Source organism: Podarcis bocagei, assembly GCF_964188305.1.
Source record: "Podarcis bocagei genome assembly, chromosome: 11".
NCBI classification, from domain to species: domain Eukaryota; kingdom Metazoa; phylum Chordata; class Lepidosauria; order Squamata; family Lacertidae; genus Podarcis; species Podarcis bocagei.
Window position 1 is genome coordinate 56,134,537 of NC_138136.1, and position 24,732 is coordinate 56,159,268.

Genomic DNA, 24,732 nt, shown 5'->3' on the forward strand with positions numbered 1-24,732 from the left:
TATGCTTAAATATTTAATTTTCTTACATTATATTATTCCTTTCTTTTGTCACGGAACCAGTGCATATCCAGGCACTAACTAAATCCAGAATTGCTTAGCTTCAACAAATTGTTTTTTTCATGGGCCTTCAGCCCACACCCTGGGACTTCAAGGGTGTAGATTGGCATGTGAGCAACGACAAAACCACACACACACACACACACACACACGGGACTGTTTTGTGGGACCTCCTTGGAATCTGGTGAATTGAACATCTATAGGTCCTAGTGATAGCAGCTAAAATATTTTCTATATTTTAAAAGGTCATTTGTGGCTGCTGTCAATACTAGGGTGAGCCAGTGCCATCTAGAATTCAACCATAATTTAGGAATTGAGGGGCGGCAGCTGCTGCTTGGGTTACTTGGCTGTATGAAGTTTCCCTTCCCTCCTTTAACAGGTTCTTCATTGGAGTTTTAACACTTCTTTTTATTCAGTTTGTGAATGGTATATGCATCGCACCAAGAAGCACTTGGTGGGAACTTCCATGGGGGAATATGCAATCATCTGTGGCCAAGTCCTGGTTCCTCAACTATGGTTAATTGTTCTGAACCACTTGGGATATCTTTAATTTGCAATAAATGAGTGTTGATCAGGGTTATTTATATCTGTTGCACACATGCGGAAAACCTCAGATGAAACATCCATAACACTTGTGCGATTACAATTTATGAGCAGGAGCAGTTTCCAGTTGATAGATCGTTGCTGCAAAACCTTCATAGGTTGAGTACTGAGTTATCTTTTCACATGCAGTGGTGGCTGGAAGAAAAACCATGCATGGGAATTGACTCTGTTTCCTAATTGAAGTCTCTCTAAGACATTGGGGTGTGATGGGAAGTAAGACCAGAAATGGACTTGGTATTTTCAAGAAATTTGTGTATTTTGAAGACTACAAATAACCACTTACTGGTCAGAATCGCATCAGGAATTCCAATTAGGAAAGAATTGTGGAAGTTTTTCATTCTTCTTCTGCATTTCAGCTACAGAAGACTGACACTAGCAAATTGGGCTAGTGTTATATAGCACACATACATGTGGGCTTAGAACCTCAATACCCAAAGGACCACCTTATTTCATAAATCTCTACCTGACCTCCAACATCTACAGAGGCACTGCTCCAAGTTCTTCCTGATTCTGAAGTGTAGAAAGCTACAGAGAAGGCTTTCTCAGCAGTGCCCTCCCACCTCTCAGTTTTGGAACACACTCCTTAGAAAGGCTTGCCTGGCTTAATGTCTTTTTGGTGCTAGACAAGTCCTTTTATTCACTAAAGGTTTTTAGTGTTTTAATTGGTTATTTATTTATTTAGCAAAATTAATAGGCAGTCTGATGGTTAAAACAAACCCTCTAGTTTACAAAAAAAGTCAGTTTAATATAGTGCTAGCATCTTTTATTGATATTGAGTATCTGCTGTCAAGATTGCTGTGTTACATGACAGTGAAGAGGTGTGTTAAGTCTCCTGCGTTGTGGTTCTGATGGATTTCAGTGCTGTGCCATAATTATGTTTTATGACTGTGTATCCATTTAAACTGTGTCACCCAGAGAACCCTCAGTTAAGGGGTGACTCAAATATATTCAAAGAGGTTATTTATTTATTCATTGTACTTGGAAAGTGAATTGAGGAAATCAAAAAAGGGATGTGTTGACCAGTCACTGTTGGGTAACCGCTAGAGTGAAGAAAATTCTAAGCAAACGAAGTTCATACCACTAAGCATGTAAATTGGCTTGCTTCTTTTGACTTGTGACATTTGGCCATCCAGAAATAGGGCATTATTGCCAGAGAGTAAGGTGCATAACTGAGAACTCTTCCAGGAGGTGGAAAGCAAAGTGCAGCGGCTGGTTCCTAAAGAATACAAAACGGTATAGAATAAATAGTCAGTGATATTCCATGTAGGCATTCTGTCACAGGTATAAATCAGGTTTGTTGTAATATTGTACCCATATTGATGACGTTGGTTGCTGGGACATCCATTAAATCTTTGTCTTTTGTGAAATGACTGCCATCTTCATTTGGCAACTTAAAGGTTTTTTGAGTTAATAAATGGCATTTCTTGTACCTTAAGTTGAGCTGTTTGAACTTCTCCTGTTGGATTTCAGCCTGCATAAATGTGTACTTTGCAACAGCATAACATTGGACGTATCCTTTTTCTTATATGGCACTGAAGAAAATGGGAGAGGATTGTCATAAGGCCTTTCCACTACACAGAAAAAAAAAGCCTGCACATTCAAGCTAGTAATAGATCTACATCGCTCTTGTGGTTCCTGATTGCTGTGTTAACAACTTGTGGAAATCTACCATCATACTGACATGGCTTAGTCTGTGACTTTTCATATGCTTGCAAATATACTCCCTAAAGATAGAAGATACTACTGTGTACTGCCACGTTGAGGAGGTTTTGCCTGTTTTAAGGTATATTCAAAGTATGCTGTTTGCTTAAACCCAGCGAACTTGTTCACCTTTTTGGAAACATCATTTTACCTTGAATCACATGTTCCATTTTATTGGCCTTCTTCATATAGAATATACAGCGTTTGAGGCTTAAGAAAAGCTGCATCTTCTATGTGAAAGGAAGCTTTCTGTACATTCCCCCCATGTCTTTACATCATGGTAGTTTGAATAACCATGCTTCCATATTCACATCAACTTTTTTGTTTTTTGTTTTTTTTCAATTTTATACACAGCACTTGCTCTGAAATTTGGGGACTGAGTACACCAAACACGATAGATCAGTGGGATACCACAGGCCTATACAGCTTCTCTGAACAAACCAGGTGAATATTCTGCCCTGTGTCTCATTATAGAGATCTTGTGGGAGGGTTGGCTTTCAAGGGTCTTGTCTAGTGGAAATGCTTCCTAGTCAGCAAAGCATTTTTTTAAAAAAAACTGATTTTGCCTTAAGTGTTCTCAGCTGATGTTTTAACCAATGAAATTCTAATTTTGGAAAAGAAAAAAACCCTCTCTCCACATCAGTGCCGTTCTGAAAAGGGGAAAACTTGGGGTGGGATGGGGGGTGCAACCATATGGTCTGTATTTGTTTAATAAGAATTGGGGGCAAGTGTGTGTGTGTTTAAAACAGATTGCACACTGGGGGGTTTTTTGGCGGGGCGTGGGGTTAGCTGATCAGGTATGTGCATTCAGAGACCTACGGAAGGTGTGGGACACAACTTGGGGAGTGAGCAGCTTGTTTAGGTTTTTGATGGTTTTTTTTCCATGTCACCCTTACTCGCATTGTGTACTGAGGTTTGTCTATCCCATCCCATGAGTCATAAACCATCTGCATTTGTGTAGGCCTAGGCAGTCTATCTTAAAACTAGCAAACCTTTTCAACTGGTAGCAGCAAGGGGTGCGAGGAACCGACCGTGAAACCACAAGCAAGCCCAGTGTATGCCAAACGCAAGCTTCAGGTTGGGAAGTGATGTGGATTGCTTGGAGATCTGACTGCTGTAACCTTACGCGCAATCTTGTATGACAGAGATGTGCTTAAAGCAAGGAGCAGCGTCAACTAAAGTGTAGCATAGTATTCATGGTGAGCAGGCTTAGGTGTAATGTACTGTTTGCTTAGATGTGCAGTCATTGTCACCAGCGCACCCTGTCCCCCAAGGACTCCTTGATTTCAAGTGCCAATAATAGTAGTGTATGCTTTAACGATAACACTACCTCTTACTTGAGAACATCATAAATGTCTTTTGTTGGCTCTCTGGTTTAAAGGGGTGGTGGCAATGAGAGGTGCTGTATATGCCTAATGATACGGAATATCTTGGCTTATATGTGCTTCCTGAGAACTTCCCTAAATGTTCTGGAATACTTTTCCTCCCTTTAGGTCTCTTGATGGCCGCCTGCAAGTATCCCACCGTAAAGGATTGCCACATGTTATTTACTGCCGTTTGTGGCGCTGGCCTGACCTTCACAGTCACCATGAACTTAAGGCAATTGAAAACTGTGAATATGCTTTTAATCTTAAAAAGGATGAAGTATGCGTAAACCCTTACCATTACCAGAGAGTGGAGACTCCAGGTAGGAAGATGGCAAGCTGCTTTTGGCGTATCGGTGTCTGCTGCCCTGGCTTCTTTTGCTAAGAATCTTACTAACAATGTGTGCAAAGCTGAAGTGAAAGGAGTCCATGTTATTGTTTTGGAATTCCAAGAGCTTGAGTGAGAGCTAATCCAAAATTTAATCGGACAATGGTGCTTAAATGTTGAAAGGCATTGTTGTTGTATTGAATGCATGTGTTTGGAGCCTCCCAGGATAGTTTGGAATTGCAAAATGTTAACAAAAATGCTTGCAGCTAGGGCAGCAGAGCGTCTCTTTCAAAACTATTTGTTCTCAGTTGCAGAGACTCGAAGCAAATCACAGTAGTTTTTAACATAAGTTCAATAAATGCACATACAGCTTAAAGGCTCCCCCCCACACACTTTTTTAGTCGTAGCCACTAAGCTGACTTGTATTCTCAGCCTTTTTTTCGTATCTGGGGAGTGGACTCCATAGGTGAGCAGCTACTAGCTGGAGTGCGTCTCCCTTGTGGCTTCCGCCAGTAAAAGTTCAAGCATCAGTAGCAAAAGGAGGTGCATGCATTTAATTTTTTTACTGGCATTTGTACAGGGAGCTTAGAATGTTGCGTCTCCACTCCTGCTTTATCTTCACAACCCAGCCATATGCTGGGAAATAATGTCTGGCTCAAGGCAGCCCTGTGACCTTTGTTGCTCAGTTGGGATTTGCACCCTGGTTGTCCTAGTTGGATTTATGTTCTGTAACAGAATGTTGGACAAAGCTGAGAAAACCAGGGTTCAGATGTTGACCGTAAAACTCAATGGTTGGCCTTGGGCCAGCCTCTGTCTTCCCGCCTGAAACCTGCTTCACAAAGTGGTTATGACTAAAAACAGGGAATGCCATGATATCCAAAACTCCATGGAGGAAGGGGAAATAAATGTGACTGTCCGTCTTAAACTTTTCTGCTTGAGAAAGCACCTAGGGAACGGAGAGCCAAGAGACGAAGGCTGAGCCGAAGACCCTTCGTATATCTGTTGTGGGTAGGGTTGCATTCTCTCTGAAAGGTCAGGTTCATAGTTTGGGGGGGGGGGTGGCTTCACATTTGTTGTTGGCTAGTAGTGTCTTTTATCAACTTAGGGTTGCAGCTAGCAATAAGCCTATCTAGATACAGTGCAGCTTAAATCCAGTCTGGAAAGCTGGAGTCTCCTCTGTCTTGGGCTACATTTTGAAGATTGGAAGCTTCAGCTGGTGCAGAATGCAGTGGCTTGGAGGTTACCCTCAAGGAGCTTCCTGAATGAATAGGGTAGTTGAACCCAGGTCTTTTTTTATTTAAGGAAATGGCTTTTTGCAGGCCTTTCCCACCTGGCCTGGAACGCTGGGGCCCTGATTGACTCCAGCTACAAAAGCTGAGGCTGCTGAACAGCCTTTTGGGTGGGGGTATTGTTTGCTGGCGGGTGAGCCGGGTTTCTCTTTTTGATACTAATTTTTTGTACCCTTATTTTAGAGCTTACCACAATTTATGTCAAAAGTGTTTAATTGGGTTGTGATTTTTTTAATGTTTATTGTTTATGACTGCTTTTGTTATCTTTGTAATTATGTTTATTCATGTTGTAAACCACCTTGAGCATGGTTTTAACTATGTTTTGTTTTCAAAAGTTGCTCATAAAATTTATTAAATAAAATGAATTAAAAAATCAATACATCCTGCTTGATTCCAGGTGAGATAGCACTTGGCATGTTGTCCATACTGGATACTTGTGACTTCTCTCCTACCTAATATTTATCTTGTCTTTTTTTTCTTAGAACAAAACTGATCATTATAACTGATTGAAAATGATATTACCTAACATACTGAGGCTGCAATCCTGTGCATGCTTACCTTTCAGGAAGACCTATTTACCCAAGTCAGTAGCTGTGCAATTCTGTGGTTGTCTGTTGAAGTAAGTCCCAAAATGGGAGTTATTTCCAAGTAAACATCCATAGAACTGCACTGTTAGTCCCACAGATAGGATTGATGCAACTTAGTGTCTGCACTAATCTAGCAAAGCTATAGGAAATCTAGGCAGTCTCTTAACATTTTTTGGGAATTTGTTTCTCCTCTCCCAGTTCTGCCTCCTGTCCTCGTACCACGACATACAGAGATTCTGACTGAACTTCCACAAATTGATGACTATACTCATTCCATTCCCGAAAACACTAACTTTCCAGCAGGAATTGAACCACAGAGCAATTACATACCAGGTATTTATGTGAAAGCAAATGGTGCGACGAGTGGCCTCTTGCCACCTGAAGGACTAATTTCAAGTATAGCAACCAAAGAAAAAGCAAATAATGCAGGGAGGAGGGTGGGGCACCCCAGGATTTGAGTTTCTTTCCAGCGGCTGTGCTGGTGGTAGCTTCTCTGACCCTTTAGAAGCCTGTTCAGCTTTCAAAAGAATCTTTATCAGGATTGATAACCTGCCCAACTCACAATTCAGTTTGGTATCAATGGATTGTTGGGAATGGTCTTGACATTTGATCATCTGCTGACATCCTGGATTTGGGATAAGAGGCACAGTCCACTCGGGCTTCTAGTAGATTTTAATGTGTAGGCAGTAAACGTGCACTAAATCCTTCTTCCTTGTTCTGTTCCTCAAAGCCTAATTCAAGGTGGCTTTATATGTTCCAATCTGTATAGGCTGAGTCCAGGATATCTTTGAGAGTACTTCTTACATAGAAGCCCTCTTGTCCTTTAAGATATGCAGATTGACCCCTGCTTGCTCTCTTGGCTATGGGATGTCAGAGAGCTCTGGCCCAGCATTGTCTGCCTAGAGACACATCGGAATCCTCTTCCTGAAGATTTGTAAACCAAAGAAGTGTTGCATCTTCTTTTTCCAGGGTTTAATCCATTTAACTTCCTATGTGCCTCTAGCCCTGTTTAGCCACAATTTGTTCCCCTACATCAGGGGTCAGCAAACTTTTTCTGCAGGGGGCCGGTCCACTGTCCCTCAGACCTTGTTGGGGGCCGGACTATATTTTTGGGGGAAAAAATGAACGAATTCCTATGCCCCACTAATAACCCAAAGATGCATTTTAAATAAAAGGACACATTCTACTCATGTAAAAACACACTGATTCCTGGACCGTCTGCGGGCTGGATTTAGAAGCCGATTGGGCTGGATCTGGCCCCTGGGCCTTAGTTTGCCTACCCATGCCCTACATTGATTTGGCTTTGTGATTGTTCTGTTCTCTTACATTTTATGTATAAGCCACCTGCAGTTTTGTGGCAGGCAGATAGGATCTACACTATGGAAACAGATCCCGTATGTGTATGAATACACATTGATTCATTTTTCTTAACATCTTTTTTTTTTTTAAGCTATGTAGGTTGCCATATACCTTATTTTTTGCCCTATAGGACGCACTTTTCCCCCTCCAAAAATGAAGGGGAAATGTGTGTGCGTCCTATGGGGCGAATGCAGGCTTTCGGTGAAGCCTGGAGAGCGAGAGGGGTCGGTGCGCACCTGACCCCTCTCGCTCTCCAGGCAGCTACCCGCAAGCCATGGGAGAGCTGTGCGACTTCGCGCAGCTCTCCCACGGCTTGCGGAGAGCTGCCTGCACCCCGAACCCTTGGGTGCGCTGAGCTCAGTGCCCCCAGGCTTTGAGCTTCGCGCGGCTCTCTGCAAGCCGTGGGAGAGCTGTGCAAAGTCACGCAGCTCTCCCACCTCTTGCGGAGAGCTGCCTGCACCCCGAACCCTGGGGCGCACTGAGCTCAGCGCCCCCAGGCTTCGAGCTTCGCGCGGCTCTCCCACGGCTTGCGGATAGCAGCCTGTTCTGGGTACTGGGGTCGGGGGAAGCTTGGGCTTCCCCCGCCCCGCACCTGGGGGGGGGGGAAATATTTTTTTTTCTTTAACACCCCCCAAAAAAACCAACTAGGTGCGCCCTATGTGGCAAAAAATACGGTACTTCATGTTCTACAGTACGTGTTCCGCAAGGGAGGAGGGAAGATGAGAGGTGTTTTTGTTTTCTCCCTGGAAGACTAGAGCCCATTGGCATGTCAGTTGGTATTTGGCTTGCTTCAGACTGGTTATAATCTAGCCCCATTTGTGGTGCACACTGCGTGGCCTCTTTTTCAATCAACTCTGCTAGAAATCCATCCATCCACAGTGTAGAGGGGCATGTAGTGTAGAGAGCAGGGTAAATGGCAGGTGGCTGGTGGGTTTTGTTCCTCTTTACTCACATAACATAGACAGTGACTTAATGAGATCCCCTGCAATTTATAAAATAAAGGCTGTGTGCACTCTTTAATTCTGCAAATTTCGAAAGCTTTAATGTGTTCAGGTTGTACATGACACCGAGAGAACCCTTTCATTTAATGGCTCATTGATTGTACTTTTGGTAGAAACACCACCGCCCGGCTATATCAGTGAAGATGGAGAAACCAGTGACCAGCAGTTGAACCAAAGCATGGATACAGGTAACGGTCTTAATTCTTACTGAAGACTTCAAATATGTAAGGGGGCTTAGCAAACCTCCCTTTGTAATGATGCTTGGCAGGGGGTTGGACTCGATGGCCCTTGTGGTCTCTTCCAACTCTATGATTCTATGATTCTATGAAGATTTATTAAAACATTTCTGTGCCCCCCTTTCCACAGTTCAAGGTGGCTTACATTAACAAAATGAAATCTAATTGTGTCTCAACATGGGGTTCAGCCTTAATTCAGGCTGACTCCAGGTTCACCCCTTGGAATATGACTCCACTTCCAATTGTATCAGCTGATAGGTACATTTCGCACTAGCTGCAGCTTCCAAGTTGCCTTCATGGGTTGTCTTGAGTTGTGCCCCGTGTCTCAAGATCCCTTTCCCCCTAAAGGTGTGACGTTTTTGCAGTAAATGTGGTTGGTAAAGGAGGTTTACCACACCGCACTGCCTTTTTTCAGCCTCAAGGTATGCTTGAAGGCAAGAAGTGGGAATAATGTAACATGTGCAGGCTACCTTTGTCTCCCTCCTTACTATAGAACCAGTAGCTCTGTTAAGAAAGGAAGGGAGTGAGGCAGCTGCACACCTCTTCACAGCAGGAAGGAGGCAGATCTTGGGGCCCAGCTCTGATATAAAAAACCCCGGTTGTTACAAGTACAAACTAGAAACAAGCCTGGCTTTTGATACCCCAATTTGTTAACAGGCTGTAGTTTGAGTGAGCTCCACTTTGCCAAGTTTGGATGCAGCAAAAAACAAGGGCTATCCGTTTTAAACTGTGAACTAGCCCTAGTCCAACAAGCAGTTGTTGTGTCTAAACCAGACCTTTAGTTTCTGCAAGTGGCCAGGCAACCATTTGAGTTTAGTCCAAATCCTCTGACTACTGTACTCTGCCTGAGTTATTTCATGTAAGCAAGGGGCAACATGGCCTTCAGTGTCCAGGGTCAAAATGGGGACGCTGTGGTTGGTGAGAGGTTGAAGTGTTGTGGAGATAAATGCCTGCAAAGATACTCTGCGCTGAATGTGGGTCATTGCTTGGGAAGTCTTGAAATGTGTCAAGAGGCATGAATTGTATTGTGTGCAGATCAAAGAGCAGTGCTTGTCGTAGGACTAACCTTGCAAAGTTTTGTCTTTTTCTTTGCGGAGCACTTATGTAGTGGCGAAAGCACAGGTTATCAGCTTGTTTGATGGTGTTATGTGTATGGGGTTTTTTGTGTGTGCCCGTCCCCCCACCCTGATCCCATAACCTTGGGTTTTTGTTTTGTTTTGCTACTCCTGATAGGGGTAGGCTTAAGTAGTAAGCCAACCGAAGTTAGCCGAGGAAGCGGTTCAGTTTCTGCTCGCCTTCAGTTATGGCAGACGCCCCGTCCCAGGCTGCAAACATGGGTATTTCTCAGTCTTTGTAATACAGGGGCAATATTTGCTGTGCGTATGGCATGAGGTTACTGGCATTTGTTAAGTTAGAAAAAAGCTTGCCTTTGGCTCACTTTCCAAAATATACTTTTGCTGAACAGTAGCAATATTGTAGCATATTCAGAGTAAATCTAACATGGGATTGTGCTAGTGAAAACGGGTCCCAGGACCTCAAAACTGCTGCTGGCACAGCCTCCAAATGGGATTACTAAAGTGATTTTTGTTGTTGTGAACTAGCATTTTTTTGTATTAATTCCTCAGGATCTCCAGCAGAGCTGTCTCCCAGTACACTCTCTCCTGTCAATCACAGCCTGGGTAAGTTGTAAACACTTCTCTATAATAAATGAGGTAAATGTGCTTGCATTTGGTTGATTATATTAGAATCCATTGCAGGTGGAATTAACTTGTGGAGTATGGGGAGAAGCGGTTTATTGAGGTGCGGGGATTAGCAGGGACAGTCTTTTTAATTTTCTTTTAAGCACCTCTCCAGTGTCATGTTTTAAGTATGGGCACCTATGGTTTAATTGCTGTCTTGTGTGTTTTAATCAAGGTGTGTTCTGTGCTTGAACAATGTTGTGCAGGTGGCCTGCTGAGTAGACACACTGGGTAATGTGCTATGCCTAAATAAGCAATATATGGAATATCTTCTGGTCATATACTTGCAGGCTAAAGTAACTACAATATTCAGAACATTGGAATAGTGCTTTTTTAGTGTTGTAGCTGTTTTGTACTCTTCCTCGGCAGTCCTTTTGAGAAGTCCTCCAAGGTAGATTTGTAATGTCAGCTGTATCCTATATGGGAAAGCTGAGGCTTAGAGGGCCTTTTCTGATGGGGTGAGCAAAGTTGGGGGGAGATTTGACCCAGGGCTTTTGTTGTTCATGGCTTGGTTACTTGGCCACTCTGCTACATTGACCCCCCCCCCGGCAAATAAAATCCCTTTCTGTATCTCTGGGGTGTTATTTTTTTAAAAAAGCATATTGTTCTGTTACTGCAACCCTTGTGAGAGGTTACTGGACTGTGCAGTAGTCTGCCCCTTTTTAATAGAAATAGTCAGGCAGACTATTTGGCATAAATGGAAAGGGAAGAATTGCCTGGTTTATTTTTTTGTCCTGGTTGGCAATGTGGAATGGTTTGAGGAGGAGCAAAGAAATATTTGTTGACAGTCGATTTTGGCTGGTAGTTGATCTATAATAGGGACATACTTTGTGGTTACAGTTATATCATATTGTCCTGTAAGAGCTGTTTGTGAAGCAGACTCCCATGAAAGGTAGTGCACTCTCCTTCCTTGGAGTTTTTAAAGCAGAGATTGGATGGCCATCTGTCTTGGATGCTTTAGTTGAGATTCCTGCATTGCAGGGGGTTGGACTAGATGACCCTTGGGGTCCCTGCAGTTCTATGACCTATGATTAAGATTGCCCTTAGAATCTCTTGAAAACTAGACACTGCTGAACTGATATCTAGTTCATTCAGCATCTTCTAGTAATATTTTCTCTGAGGATTGACTCTGTGTTTTGGGCACCTTTAAACTTGAATATTGCTGTGTTAGGTTCCACAGTACAGTGGTGCCTCGCAAGACGAAAAGAATCCGTTCTGTGATTCTCTTCGCCTAGCGGTTTTTTCGTCTTGCGAAGCAAGCCCATTGACGGATTAGCGCTATTAGCGCTATTAGCAGCTTTTAGCAGCTTTTAGCGGCTGATCAGCTGATAAGCGGCTTAGCGGCTTAGAAAAAGGGGGGGAAGGGAAAAAAAACCAGCAGGAACTCGCAAGACATTGTCGTCTTGCAAAGCACCTCCAAAACGGAAAACTCTTTCGTCTAGCGAGTTTTCCGTCTTGCGAGGCATTCGTCTTGCGGGGCACCACTGTACATAATGTAATTGCTTCCTTCTTTTGATCATGGGAAACGTAGAGGTGGTTGACGGTATGTCACGAAGCATGTCTTGTATAGTACAAGGTGTTCTGAATGTGGAGCATTTGGAAAAATCAAGCATTCCAGACAAGAACATGCCTTTAATTTTGTGTGTACGTGTGTGTACACACACACACACACAGAGTGTGTTGAGGCAACTTGAAGAGAACTAGAAGTTTTGGAGACTTGTAAATTGGCATTAAAAATATGTTAAGCTTGTTGGATCTGTCACACAAGATGAAAGAGAAGAAATGCAGAATGCAGAGGTTTCGAAGAAAGTACTGTATTTTTTGCTCTATAAGACACACTTTTCCCCTCCTAAAAAGTAAGGGGAAATGTGTGTGCATCTTATGGAGCGAATGCTGGCTTCGTGGGCTAAGCCTCCGCAGGGCAGCGGGGAGCCTTCATCCCGCTGCCCTGCGGAGGCTTCGCGCGGCTATCCATAGCTTTTGTGGGAGGTGGGGGAATTGAGAAGAACGTGCAACTCTGTCACTTCTCCCACCTCCCGCAAAAGCCCCCAAGAGCAGCGAGGAGTGTGTGTGTGGCTCTTGGGGGCTTTTCCCCGAGGAGGGAGAAAGGCAGCCCATCAGTGACTCCTCAGGGAAAAGCCTGCAAGCACCGCACACACGCTCCACGCAGCTCGTGAAAGGCAGCGCTGAGCAGAGCCTGGGATGCACACAGGCTCTGCTCAGCGCTCCCTTTAAAGAATATTTTTTTTCTTGCATTCCCCCTCTAAAAACTAGGTGTGCCTTGTGGTCAGGTGCGTCTTACGGAGCGAAAAATACGGCATATTATGTCTTTTCTGCTCAAACAATAGTCAATTAAATGTTTATTTAAGCCAGTGAAGGAAACTGCATCAGACACAAAGTGCAGCTAAGAATTCTTTGAGAAGTCTAACAGAAGTCAAGGGAATTTTGTTGTTGTTTAGTCGTGTCCGACTCTTCGTGACCCGATTGGCCAGGCACTCCTGTTTTCCACTGCCTCCCGCAGTTTGGTCAGACTCATGTTTGTAGCTTCGAGAACACTGTCCAACCAAGGGAATAGCCTTGTTTAAGGAGCACAACTAGAGGAGGATTTGGGGAGTATAGCCTTGACTAGCTTCCTATTGCCAAATGATAGCGCAGCATGAATACATGTTAACCACAAGAATTCTTCCTCTTTTCCCTTCCAGACCTGCAGCCAGTTACCTACTCAGAGCCTGCTTTTTGGTGTTCTATAGCATATTATGAATTAAATCAGAGGGTGGGAGAAACCTTCCATGCGTCGCAGCCTTCACTTACTGTAGATGGCTTTACGGATCCATCAAACTCTGAAAGATTCTGCCTAGGCTTGCTCTCCAATGTTAATAGAAATGCCACTGTGGAGATGACAAGAAGGCACATAGGTATGTACTTCTCGCCACATATTCCAGCGGCTCTCCTGCTTCCTCTAACCTTCTTCCCTTGATCTGCTGAAAAAACAGTTCCTTCCATTGCATTCTTCTTTTTAAATTGAACATCGTTTGTTATTTCTTCATCTAAGTAATGGCAGCACAGTAGGTCATTTGTACAGTAGCTGAACGGTATGTTTATATCGCTGCATCTTGGGGCCCCTCAGATCTGCTAGTGATATATATTAAAATATATGAAGAATGGGCAACAGGCAGTAAAACAAAACTAAGCAGCAGAGTAGCAGGTGCTTACTGGAAGAGCACAAACATCCAGAAAATATGTAACCAGAGATTGGCTAAACAAGACCGTTTGCACTTGCAAGTATGTTGGATCTGGCAAATTTTAGCTGCTTCTGTTCGTTTAATGTTCTTTTTCTTTTTCTAGGGAGGGGAGTGCGCCTGTATTACATTGGCGGAGAGGTTTTTGCTGAGTGCCTAAGCGATAGCGCAATCTTTGTTCAGAGCCCCAATTGTAATCAGAGATATGGCTGGCATCCTGCAACCGTGTGCAAAATCCCGCCAGGTAAGAGGTGTATAACCAGCAGAGATCAGTCATCATTTCAGTGTATTGAAATGTATTTATTTGCCTTGCTGTGATTCCTAAGGAAAATATGTTTTGAAAAAAGTTGGGTAGGGCGGTTGAATCACTTAAACGTGTGTAATGTAGTGGTACCGATCATTCATCCTTTTACCGTTTTTCTTTTTTTTGTAGGCTGCAACCTAAAGATCTTTAATAACCAGGAATTTGCTGCTCTTTTGGCTCAGTCTGTAAATCAGGGCTTTGAAGCAGTGTATCAGCTAACCCGAATGTGCACCATAAGGATGAGTTTTGTTAAAGGATGGGGCGCTGAATACAGGTACAGAGTGGCATTCCTCTCCTTGTTGGTAGAACCATCCTGCAGCCGGGATGTTAATGTAGGCCTGACGTTCCCTTTTACAAATTAAGGAAATCGGTATCATCATCATCATTGTCATCTTCAGATGAAGGGTGAAATAGAAATTTAATAAATAAAACCATTGCCCTGATTTTATTTGTATGCCACCTTTCCTATAGTTAAAACCATTCTGGTGGTATATCGCAGTGTTGAAAACCAGATAGCGCCTAGCCCCAAATTGGTGACAGAACTTGCTATTGGATCAGCCGGGGGGGGGGGGTGTTGAGGCACTGGCTCTTTGCCCCCTGTGGTCTTAAAAGTAGCCCTGCAAGCTGATTGTTGAGCGGGGACTCTAACCAGGAGTCAACAAACTTTTTCAGCAGGGGGCCGGTCCACTGTCCCTCAGACCTTGTGGGGGGCTGGACTATATTTTTTTGGGAGGGGGGATAAAGATGCATTTTAAATAAAAGCACACATTCTACTCATGTAAAAACACACTGATTCCCAGACCATCCGCGGGCCGAATATAGAATAGAATAGAATTTATTATTTATACCCTGCCCATCTGGCTGGGTTTCCTTAGCTACTCTGGGTGGCTTCCAACAGAGTACAGTGGTACCTTGGGTTAATTAATTCGTTCCAGAGGTCCGTTCTTAACCTGAAACTGTTCTTAACCTGAAGCACCATTTTAGCTAATGGGGCCTCCTGCTGCCGCCGCGCCGCTGGAGCACGATTTCGGTTCTCATCCTGAAGCAAAGTTCTTAACCCGAGGTACTATTTCTGGGTTAGCAGAGTCTGCAACCTGAAGTGTATGTCACCTGAAGCGTATGTAACCTGAGGTACCGCTGTATTAAAATACAGTGGTCTGTTAAACATTAAAAGCTTCCCTAAAGAGGTCTGCCTTCAGATGTCTTCTAAAAGTCTGGTAGTTGTTCTTCTCTTTGACATCTGGTGGGAGGGTGTTCCACAGGGCGGGTGCCACCACCGAGAAGGCCCTCTGCCTGGTTTAGAAGGAGATTGGCCTGGATCCGGCCCCCGGGCCTTAGTTTGCCTAAACCCTTGGCTTGTATGCTGGCTTCACAGTGTATTTCATCCCCCAACTCTTTCTCCCTTCCTCAGGCGGCAGACGGTAACAAGCACTCCCTGTTGGATTGAGCTTCACCTGAACGGGCCTTTACAGTGGCTGGACAAAGTATTGACTCAGATGGGCTCTCCCTCAGTGCGCTGCTCCAGCATGTCGTAATGCTCCTCGTCTCCACTAGCGCGCTTGAAATGCAAAGTCCAGGCAACAGACTTAAATGTTAACAGCTCGTCTGTCGTAGTAACTCGTGTGTGGTCTCCATGAACTGTTTCCTATCCAAAAAGTTCAGAGAGAGAGAGAGAAAGAGAGAGACAGAAAAGCACTTGAGGGTCTCATCAGTTTCTAAGCACCTTGTGGGTTTTGTTTCCTATACTCTGATGCTCTAGATGAAAAGTTAGTGTATAGAAACGCCTTCTGCCGAAGGAGGGAGGGACATATTAAATACTTTAATGGTGTTTTTTATTGGGTATATATAAATTGAGTGTCCTAAAGGTTTACCAATAACATGAATGGTTCAGTTAATGTATCATGGCATACCCCCCCCCCAATTTTGACACCATTCTGCTGTCCTGAGTTTAAATTCCCATTGATAGATGTGCAGAGCTCCTTGACTTAGGCAGCCATCTCGTAAAAAAGCCCAAGTTCTTGCTTCTCTATATTTTTTTATATTTTTATATATAAATATATATGCAGGCTTTCCGCTGCCCTATAACAGACTTTATGCAGAAAATCTCCTCTCCCCCCCACCCAACCTTTTCCAAGTGTACTAGCTGTCACCTTAAAAAACCCCTCTTTGGAGCGGGAGCGATTCTTGGGTTCCATCTCTTGCGTGTTGAGTATGCTTAGTGGGCCTGAAATAGTCAGTGCCACGTTCAACCTTTCACTCCTTGCCCCACGCCCACCTCCCCCAGGCCAAACCATGCTTTAAAAAATTGATCCTTCCATTGCCCACCTAAAGTAGTGGCATCTGTTGCCGGCGATGGGTGCTGCTGGCCCTGAGGTCCAGCTTGCACCTTAGTTCGAAAATATGGCGGGAGGTCGTTCCTGGGAGATGCACCAACAGGCCACTGCAGCTGTAACGTTGTGTGGTCTTCTGACTAGGGTTAAGAGAGCACAAGGAGGATTACGCTTTCCTGCCTTCTCCTCCCTCCTGCCGTTAGCCATGGTTAATTACCATGGAATCAACATTCATGTGCTAATGGTTTTTCACCTTGACCATGGCTAACAAATGCTACTGGGATCATGCTTAGCTGGGATCAAGGAGGGAGCGGAGGGGTTCAGACCTGGGTGGAAGCGAGGAATCTCTTAACTGCCCTCATCAGCCCTTTGCCTGGAGTGTTGCAATCTCTTAAATTCTAGGTCTGCAGCGCATGCGCACATGCAGCTGTTGCAAAATAAGTTTTTTTTGACAGAATAATCCACATTTTTCTCCCAAGAAAGACTTGTTCACCACCTTCAGATTGGTGAGTGTGTACTTTCAAAGCAGCACCCTTATTTTTCAGTAGTGACAAGCGAGCAGCTGTAAGATGTTGCTGGTCCTTTTGTATCTCGAAACCCTTTATGCGAACTTTCCCTTATCCAGACAGCAGAGATGAGTATGTGAAATGCAGGAGTTGAACTCTATCCCTTTGCACTCGGCAGGGGTTTGTTTGTTTGTTTAAAAGGTTGCCAGGATGCAACCCAGAGTCTCATCTCCGTTGCTCTTAAATCCATTGCTAAAATGCAGGAGAAACAAACTCCAGTTCCTCTCCCTCCTAAGGTGTAGTGGGACTCCAGATACGCAGATTGAAAGGAACGGTTGAGAGCAGCCGCACCATCAATTATCTCCTGCTTCACTGGTAGATTTTTTAAAGATAAAAGTCTAAATCAGATTTAATGTGGCTGCCCTACCAGTTTTCCCCTCTCTCCCACACAGTGAAATGCAACTTCCACAAGGGTTTGAACATAAAACTTAACATTTCTTTGAACGTTTACCGGGCTGGTCCGAACAAAATTGTATGGCTTTGCTTAATGAGCATCCACTGCAGAAGGAGTGGATCTTGCCGAAGTCACTGCTTCTGCAGACTCCCTAGGCTGGGTGTTGCGACCAGCCATAAAAAGAGAAGATTCCCTAGTACATGTTATTGAGAACCCTTGGACACTACATCTGAACCTTGCTTTAAGAAATATTTTGAATTATATTCTACAGATAAGTCTGGGTTGGGTAAGGGTTGGGAAACTGTATAGCAGGGTTATTCTGACTTGAAAAGTATACATCTTACTAACAATCTTGTGATCTAGCCGTCTGTCATTCTCATGTTGTTGTGGCAGTAGCAGGATTGCCTTTTTTTGTCTGTTTTCTTTCCTCCCCCCCCCCACGCCCCACCCCAAATTGTTTATTTGCACTAGTATTGTACTTTGTAAGTACACCTAGTGACAACTTCAGCTTTGAGAACAAACGTGGCCAGTGTTAAGCTTTGCAATCAGCTGACTGAACGGAAGATAAATGATGGATTTTTATGCCTTAAGAGATAGGGCATAGGAGCAATACCAAATATCGAGCCTGAGGGTGGGCAATCAAAGTGGGTCAGACAATTTGAAAATAATTGGCGAAGCCATTACCAATTTGTGTAGTTTTACCAGTAGCCTAATGTATTGGTAGAACTTGTGAACCTAAGAAATAAGCTTTCATGCGTGTTGCATTTGCCTAATATGTGAATACACTAATAAAAAAAATTTAATTCTCACCATGGCTTGTTTGAATGGTTAAGCAGCAACATCCTCTGCTTAGAGGACTGCTTCATATACTATCTGTGAATATAACTGGTCCAGGATCCAAAACACTGTGACTTGTTTTGCATGCCTAAGGGAGTCTGATTGAACTTGTGGAACAACATCCCCAAGAGATTGTAAAGCTCTCTTGAAACTGGAGACGGGGGTGGGATTTGCAATATGGCATGGTTTGATGGGAGCAGGTCTGCCATTCCAAAGCAGAAAAGCATGTGAGGTTTAAAAAATAATAATAATTGGGTATGTCCATGGTTGACATTGTGGGCTTGGAAATTTCGGCTCTTTTGAGCATCTTTTGCTTCCTTGGGGGGACAAAATGCTTTCATTGTCTAGCAGGTGTGAAAGCACAATGGTTTGTGTGTATTGCTGGAGTGATTTCCAGGAACTTGATGCATCAGTATAGAAGACATGGCTGCTGTCAGGCAGTAATCACAAAACATTTGTGGAAAGTGTCTTTCACAGAACTTAAGTTAAAGGAAAAACCAGTTTCTGACCCTCAGTGCCATAATATCAAGTTTGAAAGCAAAACTAGCCAAATTGTCATTTGTTGTGAAAAGTGGGGCAACTGTGGTTGGGCCTTTCTCATTTCCTCAGGATACCTTTGTCCTACTCAGGCTACTCTCCTTCCCTTCCCTTCCCTTCCCTTCCCTTCCCTCCCTCCCTTCCTTCCTTCCTTCCTTCCTTCCTTCCTTCCTTCCTTCCTTCCTCTTGCCATCACATTGCTCCTTGGCAAAAACGACAAAACCCTACAAAATCTCAGCTGTTGGCACTTGATCAGGCTAAAGGGCTTTACACTGTTGTGTTTAGTGGCAATAACCTATTAAAGTTGGTAAACATTGTGATCATCCATGCCTGGTGGTAGTCTTTTTTTTCTTTTTTAGAGAAACAAGTGTATGGCACAAGCGTTTTGCTGGTTGCTGTTCTCTTGAAAAGCTGTTAAAATCTGAGGGATGGGAATTTGTGTTTTAGTGACAACTTTTATTTCCAATCATATTAAGGGGAATTGTGTAATCTGCTGAGCTGTGGTCAGGGTCTGCGCTCTATGCATTGTGTCAGAGAGGCTTTTATAGCCAGCTTGTCTCATATGATACCCTGCAAAAGAGTATGCTGAATTTTGTTCCAATGGCGCCCTATTCATTTATTCCAGTTTGGTTCGAAGGCACCGTCCCCTTCCTGGCAGGTGCTCAAGTTCATTGAACTGTCAATGATAAATATAGAGCTGGTTAATGCAAAACTTGCACAGGCAGGGCGGAACTGTCCAAAGGAAGATGCCTAAAGACATGGAACAATGCAAAACTTGCAAAAATGGACGGAAATTCTTGGCTCTCAGCTGTTCCTCTGGAACAGTGGCCTGTGTTCAATTATGATAGCTGAAAGTGAAGTTGGTGGTGTGCTACTTAGAAGCCATTTAAAAACCTGATAAAACAGAAGAGTTTTTAAATGCTGTTTCCAGTGGACATAAGTCAGGGCTGTAACGTTTTCCTTGGCCTCACCCTTGTTGCAGGGGGATGTGGAGCTTGTGGCCTTCCAGGTATTGAGTAATAAAAGACAGCCAGGCCACAATTTACAGGTATAAATTGGGTCCTGGAAGAAAGCAGGGGGCGAGAGGTCTCGAAAACCAAATTCTCTGCAAAAGGAGACTTTGAGTAAATGGTGCTCTGTCAGTGCCTTGGCTCCCTTCATCATGACCAGTGATCAAAATTAGTTAGGTGCATTTTGCACCTGAATTGTGACCAAGTGAAGGTGCCTGGGTGCCAGGATAGTGCCCGACATCTCCACCGTCTGGAGGTGCACACCTGCGGACCATTGGATTTGGACTGTTTTCACACACTAATACCCCATCCTGTATAATTCTATGGGTTACCGTATTTTTTGCTCTATAAGACTTACTTTCTCCCTTCTAAAAAGTAAGGGGAAATGTGTGTGCGTCTTATGGAGTGAATGCAGGCTGCACAGCTATCCCAGAAGCCAGAACAGCAAGAGGGATGCTGCTTTCACTGCGCAGCGATCCCTCTTGCTGTTCTGGCTTCTGAGATTCAGAATTTTTTTTTTCTTGTTTTCCTCCTCCAAGAACTAGGTGCGTTTTGTGGTCTGGTGCGTCTTATGGAGCGAAAAATACGTATATTTTATCTCTATTATCTGAATGAATTTCTGGCACCAAAATGCTTTTTCCTGTGTCGCCTGAGCAAGAGCAGTCACCATTAAGAAAAAGAGGTCGGAACAGACCAGTATATATGTGGACTGCCCCTCGAGCAGGTGACTTTTCTTCTTTAAGTTCTCAAAGCATTTGACCTAGCTTAAGGTTGTCATCTGAACTCAGCAGATGTTTAACTGATAATCAACCACAGTCAGTCCATCATTTGAAAAATAAGACTTTAGAACCACCTTGCCCCCAAATGGCAAGTAGACATTCCATTTTGGCAACTGTAACCTTTGGTTTAAGGGGCCTTTTGGCACCTAGCTAATATATCTGAGTTTCTAATGCTGATCCAGACCTTACAGAAAGGTAATAATAATAATAATAATAATAATAATAATAATAATAATAATAATAATTATTATTATTATTATTATTATTATTATTATTATTATTATTATTATTATTATTATTTATTTATTTATTTATACCCCGCCCATCTGGCTGGGCCTCCCCAGCCACTCTGGGCGGCTTCCCAAAAAAATATTAAAATACTGTAATACATCAAACATTAAAAGCTTCCCTAAACCAGTGTTTCCCAAACTTTTTTGGGCAACGGCACACCTGTTTACTGAAAAAAAATCTCGCGGCACACCACCATTAAAGCCCCGCCCCGTGACGTCAGCGCGCAGCGTCACGCCGGGAGGGACGCACGAAAGTGAAAGTTTTTTCCCTCCCCCCTCAGTCCCTCGCTCGGAATTCAGCTCGTTTGGGGCATCACTCCGGCTGCTCCCTCTCCCGCCGCGCAGGAGCGATGCCTCTCTCTGGCTCTCCCTCCGCGCAGGCTGAGGGAGGGAGGGAGGTGCGCGTGTGACCCGTCTCTGCTGGGAGACCAAACCCAGCGAGGCAGAGTCGCGCGGAGGCGCCCAGGCAGCGCTGCCGGCTGCGAGGAGGAGCGCCAGGCAGCAGCAGGAGGCGCGGCCTCTCCTCGCCGCCGCCGCCCCGCCTCTCGCCACCCAACTCGCCCGCCTCCCTCCAGGCATCTCGCGGCACACGAGGCAACGTCTCACGGCACACTCGTGTGCCGCGGAACACCGGTTGGGAAACACTGCCCTAAACTAAGGTAAGTTTTGGCGTGAAACGTCAAACGGTACCAAAGTCAAGGATCACTTCACCAGTGAAAGAATGGAGCAGACTGCTTTGACGTTTTGTGAAGTAAGGAAGGATTGCCTGGGAGTGCAAACCTCTCAGGTTTTGAGGCATTTGGTAATGTGGACATAAACGCACGCGTGAGATCTTCAGTATTCTCCTGCCTGTGTGTATCTCACTATTGCAATTTGCAATTGAGGGTTCCCGGTGAGTGTCTCACCATTTGAGGTAAAGGAGATGACTCTGACAGAATGGGCCTTCTTGATGACATCCCAGTTGGTGGAACATTATCCCCAGAAATCTTTGCCTGCTGTTGCCCTTAATTGTTATGAAGACCTTTTTGTTTGTTTCTGAAGTGCAGCTTTGATTCTGCTGACTATTCAATGCTGGTCTTGAGACTTTTTTTTTTTTTTTGCTTAATTGGTTTTTGTATCGTTTTTACTCTTTTTGAAAACTGCCCTGAGAGAACAATTGAAGGGCCCTATGTGAATACAGTGCCACCTCGGTTTTTGAACGTAATCCGTTCCGGAAGACCGTTCGAGTTATGAAACATTCGAAAACTGAAAACTCAATACAGAAGCCACGTGGTATGTTCGACTTCCAAGGTGTGCTCAAAAATTGATGCATTTACTTCCGGGTTTATGGCATTCGAAAACCAAAATGTTCATCAACGGAGGCGTTCAAAAACCGAGGTACCACTGTACTTTCATTTGCAACTTTTTTGTGTGCCAGCCTCCACCCCTCTTTATGCCATCCTCCTTTTTCTCACCCTCCCTTGTTACGAAGCACCCCTAAAAATACCCAGCTTTTGCTATGATAGCCTGCACCTCAGAAGGAAGGAATCCAACCAGTGGCTTCAAGTAACAAGAAAGGAGATTGCGACTCAACATTGGGAAGAACTTTCTGACAGTAAGAGTTGTTTGACAGTGAAGCTGTCTCCCTCGGGACGTGGTGGACTCGAAGGTTTTTAAGCAGAGGTTGGATGGCCATCTATCATGGATGTTTGAGCTGAGATTCCTGCATTGCAGTGGGGGTTGACTAGGTTGCACTACAGTTCTGTGATTCCTTGTGGGGAACTTTCCAGGGGTCTCTTGCCAGGGGTGTCTGGGGTCAGAGGCAAGGATGGGTGGAGCAATAGATGTGTACAACTGAAGTTTCTGCAGGCATCCCAAGCGGAGAAGGACGAGGCATACCTGCTGCTGGAGGACCCATTTGATCCAGGCAAAGACATTCATGGAGGGCACAAAGGAAGGGTGTGGCCTTTTCAGAGTCCCAAGGGCCACAAAGGAAGACCCGGGGGGCCACATTTGGTCCTCTGGGGTGGTAGAGCCTGAATGTGTTCTGACCAGAGTGGAGTTGCACCAGTCACTTGGTGCCAGAGCCTCCGTTTGGCATGAAAATATGTCCCAGGTTCAAGCCTTGGCATGTTCAGTTAAATGGACCAGGTAACAGATTACGGGCTAAGAGCCTTCTTGTGTCAAAAATCCTGGAACCTTAATTAATTCATTCATTTATTGTCTCATTTGTAGATCTTAGCACATGGTTCAGGAAATTATGGTCTGGAGTCAACGTTCCTTGACTGCCAGCAAAAGGCTTGTTGGGCTAATGGGGTAATGATGACACAATATGAAATCATTACTATTTTTTGTTACTTATTAAATTTATATAGTGCCCTTCATCTGAGGATCACAGAGCGGTTTGCAGTCTGAAAATCCAGCGCAACAGTTGCACTAGTGGGAAGTTTGTTGTTCAAATGGGGGTATTGGGGTGACACCAGATCGCTGAACAAGAAGACACAAAAACCGTGCTGGCTTCCTGCGCCTTTTCCTGCCAGGGTAAAGGGGCCCCTGACCATTAGGTCCAGTTGTGGCCGACTCTGGGGTTGCAGTGATTATCTCGCTTTACTGGCCGAGGGAGCCGGCGTACAGCTTCTGGGTCATGTGGCCAGCATGACTAAGCCGCTTCTGGCGAACCAGAGCAGCACAGGAGCGGTACCTATTTATCTACTTGCACTGTTGTGCTTTTGAACTGCTAGGTTGGTGGGAGCAGGGACTGAGCAACGGGAGCTCACCCTGTCACGGGGATTCAAACCACCGACCTTCTGATCGGCAAGCCCTAGGCTCTGTGGTTTAACCCACAGCACCACCCGCTCTCGCTAGCACACCGCTAAAGAACTTCAATTTAGTGCCATATTGAATTTATTCCATTGTCTTCTAAAAGTTGAAACACTGTTTTGTATTCTGCTAAATGGTGTTTTGCCAAAGAGACGCTGGGGAGATAGAATGTTCTAGAAAGCTCACTGGGAGAGACATACACTCTCTCTTTTGGTGATCAAAACCAGAATCGCTTTTATTTGTTTCTGCTGCTCCCACACAAAAAAAGCCATGATTCCACTGAACTTGAAAGAGAAGTTGCACAGGAAATTACTTGCGTTGTATTTTTAAGGTGCTTTTTAAAAAACGTTACTAGAGGCCACCATGATTTCTGGACTTGAATGGAAGGCTTCCATACATCAAAGGCCTCCCTCTTGACCATGAACTGCTAATTTTTATGGTGCATTTGAAATCCCCTCTCCCTTGCCATTTTTAAATTGGATTGTAAAAAATAAAAAGAAATGCAGTCGTAGCCCCTGGTCACAGAAACCTAGAACTGGGAATTATTTTTAAAACACGAGCATATTACTGGCCTTAAAATGAGAAAGGGAAGAAAATGAAATCCATATTTCATGAAAGATGCATGTTGAAATCATGAAAGGAGATATTTATAAGGGAGCCACAGCTCATTTAGGAAGGATGGAATTCTTCCTTTAGTCAAACCACATGGTCGGCAGCTAAGTGATCTGTCAAATGATGTAACTGTGTATCTACACAAAGCAGTATGCCACTACTTTTCTGCTTTCAACCACTGTTGGAAGTGCTCCTACAGCTAGCATGCTCTACAGTAGCAGTCAGCAATTCATGGAGGACCGGCCCTATCGTTAGGTAAAGTGATGTGTCTGCCTAGATGCTTGAGATGGGGAGAGAGTTGCAAGCAAAGAACCAAATACTTGCAGATAAAGTTACATTGTGCAAGGGAATGTATCCAGAAAGGATTCATTCAGGTGTCCTACATGCCAGGAAACAAGATTCCTGCAGCTCTGTTGTCTAATGTTGTTAACAGAGAACAACTTAAGGTTTATGTACAGCGGTTGCAATTGGGTTCAACCACAGGTAATACAGATTACACGGTAAGGGGGAGGATGTTAGGATATTGAATTTCCATTCCACCTTTGGAACAGGCGTGTGGAGTTGTACATCACATGTCTGTTTACTTCCAGCACAGTCTGCTGGGAACTTCTGTTGTGTATAGGTTTTGCCTACGCTTTTTCTTGGACACTAAGGGAAGCAGACATGTTTTTTCCTTTGTCCTGATGCTGAATAAATGTTTGTAAATATGCTTACATGTGCCTCTGTCCGCTACTTCTGTTGCAAAGAGTTCTTATCTGTGCTAGCTGGCGT

The 24,732-nt window shown here is 44.2% G+C and overlaps 1 protein-coding gene across 4 annotated transcripts in view; it reads left to right on the forward strand.

Annotated features, from left to right (window-relative positions):
* Positions 1 to 17,906, forward strand: part of SMAD2 (SMAD family member 2) — a 38,435-nt gene extending 20,529 nt beyond the window's left edge. For 3 of the 4 annotated variants that reach the window (XM_081213017.1, XM_081213018.1, XM_081213019.1), the window contains 9 exons: positions 2,716 to 2,805; positions 3,855 to 4,048; positions 6,128 to 6,262; positions 8,403 to 8,477; positions 10,151 to 10,204; positions 12,967 to 13,179; positions 13,610 to 13,747; positions 13,937 to 14,081; positions 15,219 to 17,906. In XM_081213017.1, the coding sequence (XP_081069143.1) occupies positions 2,716 to 2,805; positions 3,855 to 4,048; positions 6,128 to 6,262; positions 8,403 to 8,477; positions 10,151 to 10,204; positions 12,967 to 13,179; positions 13,610 to 13,747; positions 13,937 to 14,081; positions 15,219 to 15,342 (1,168 nt within the window). In that variant the 3' untranslated portion in view covers positions 15,343 to 17,906. The remainder of the gene's footprint in view (positions 1 to 2,715; positions 2,806 to 3,854; positions 4,049 to 6,127; positions 6,263 to 8,402; positions 8,478 to 10,150; positions 10,205 to 12,966; positions 13,180 to 13,609; positions 13,748 to 13,936; positions 14,082 to 15,218) is intronic. The other variant, XM_081213020.1, reaches the window with a different exon arrangement.
* The last annotated feature ends 6,826 nt before the right edge of the window (positions 17,907 to 24,732 follow it).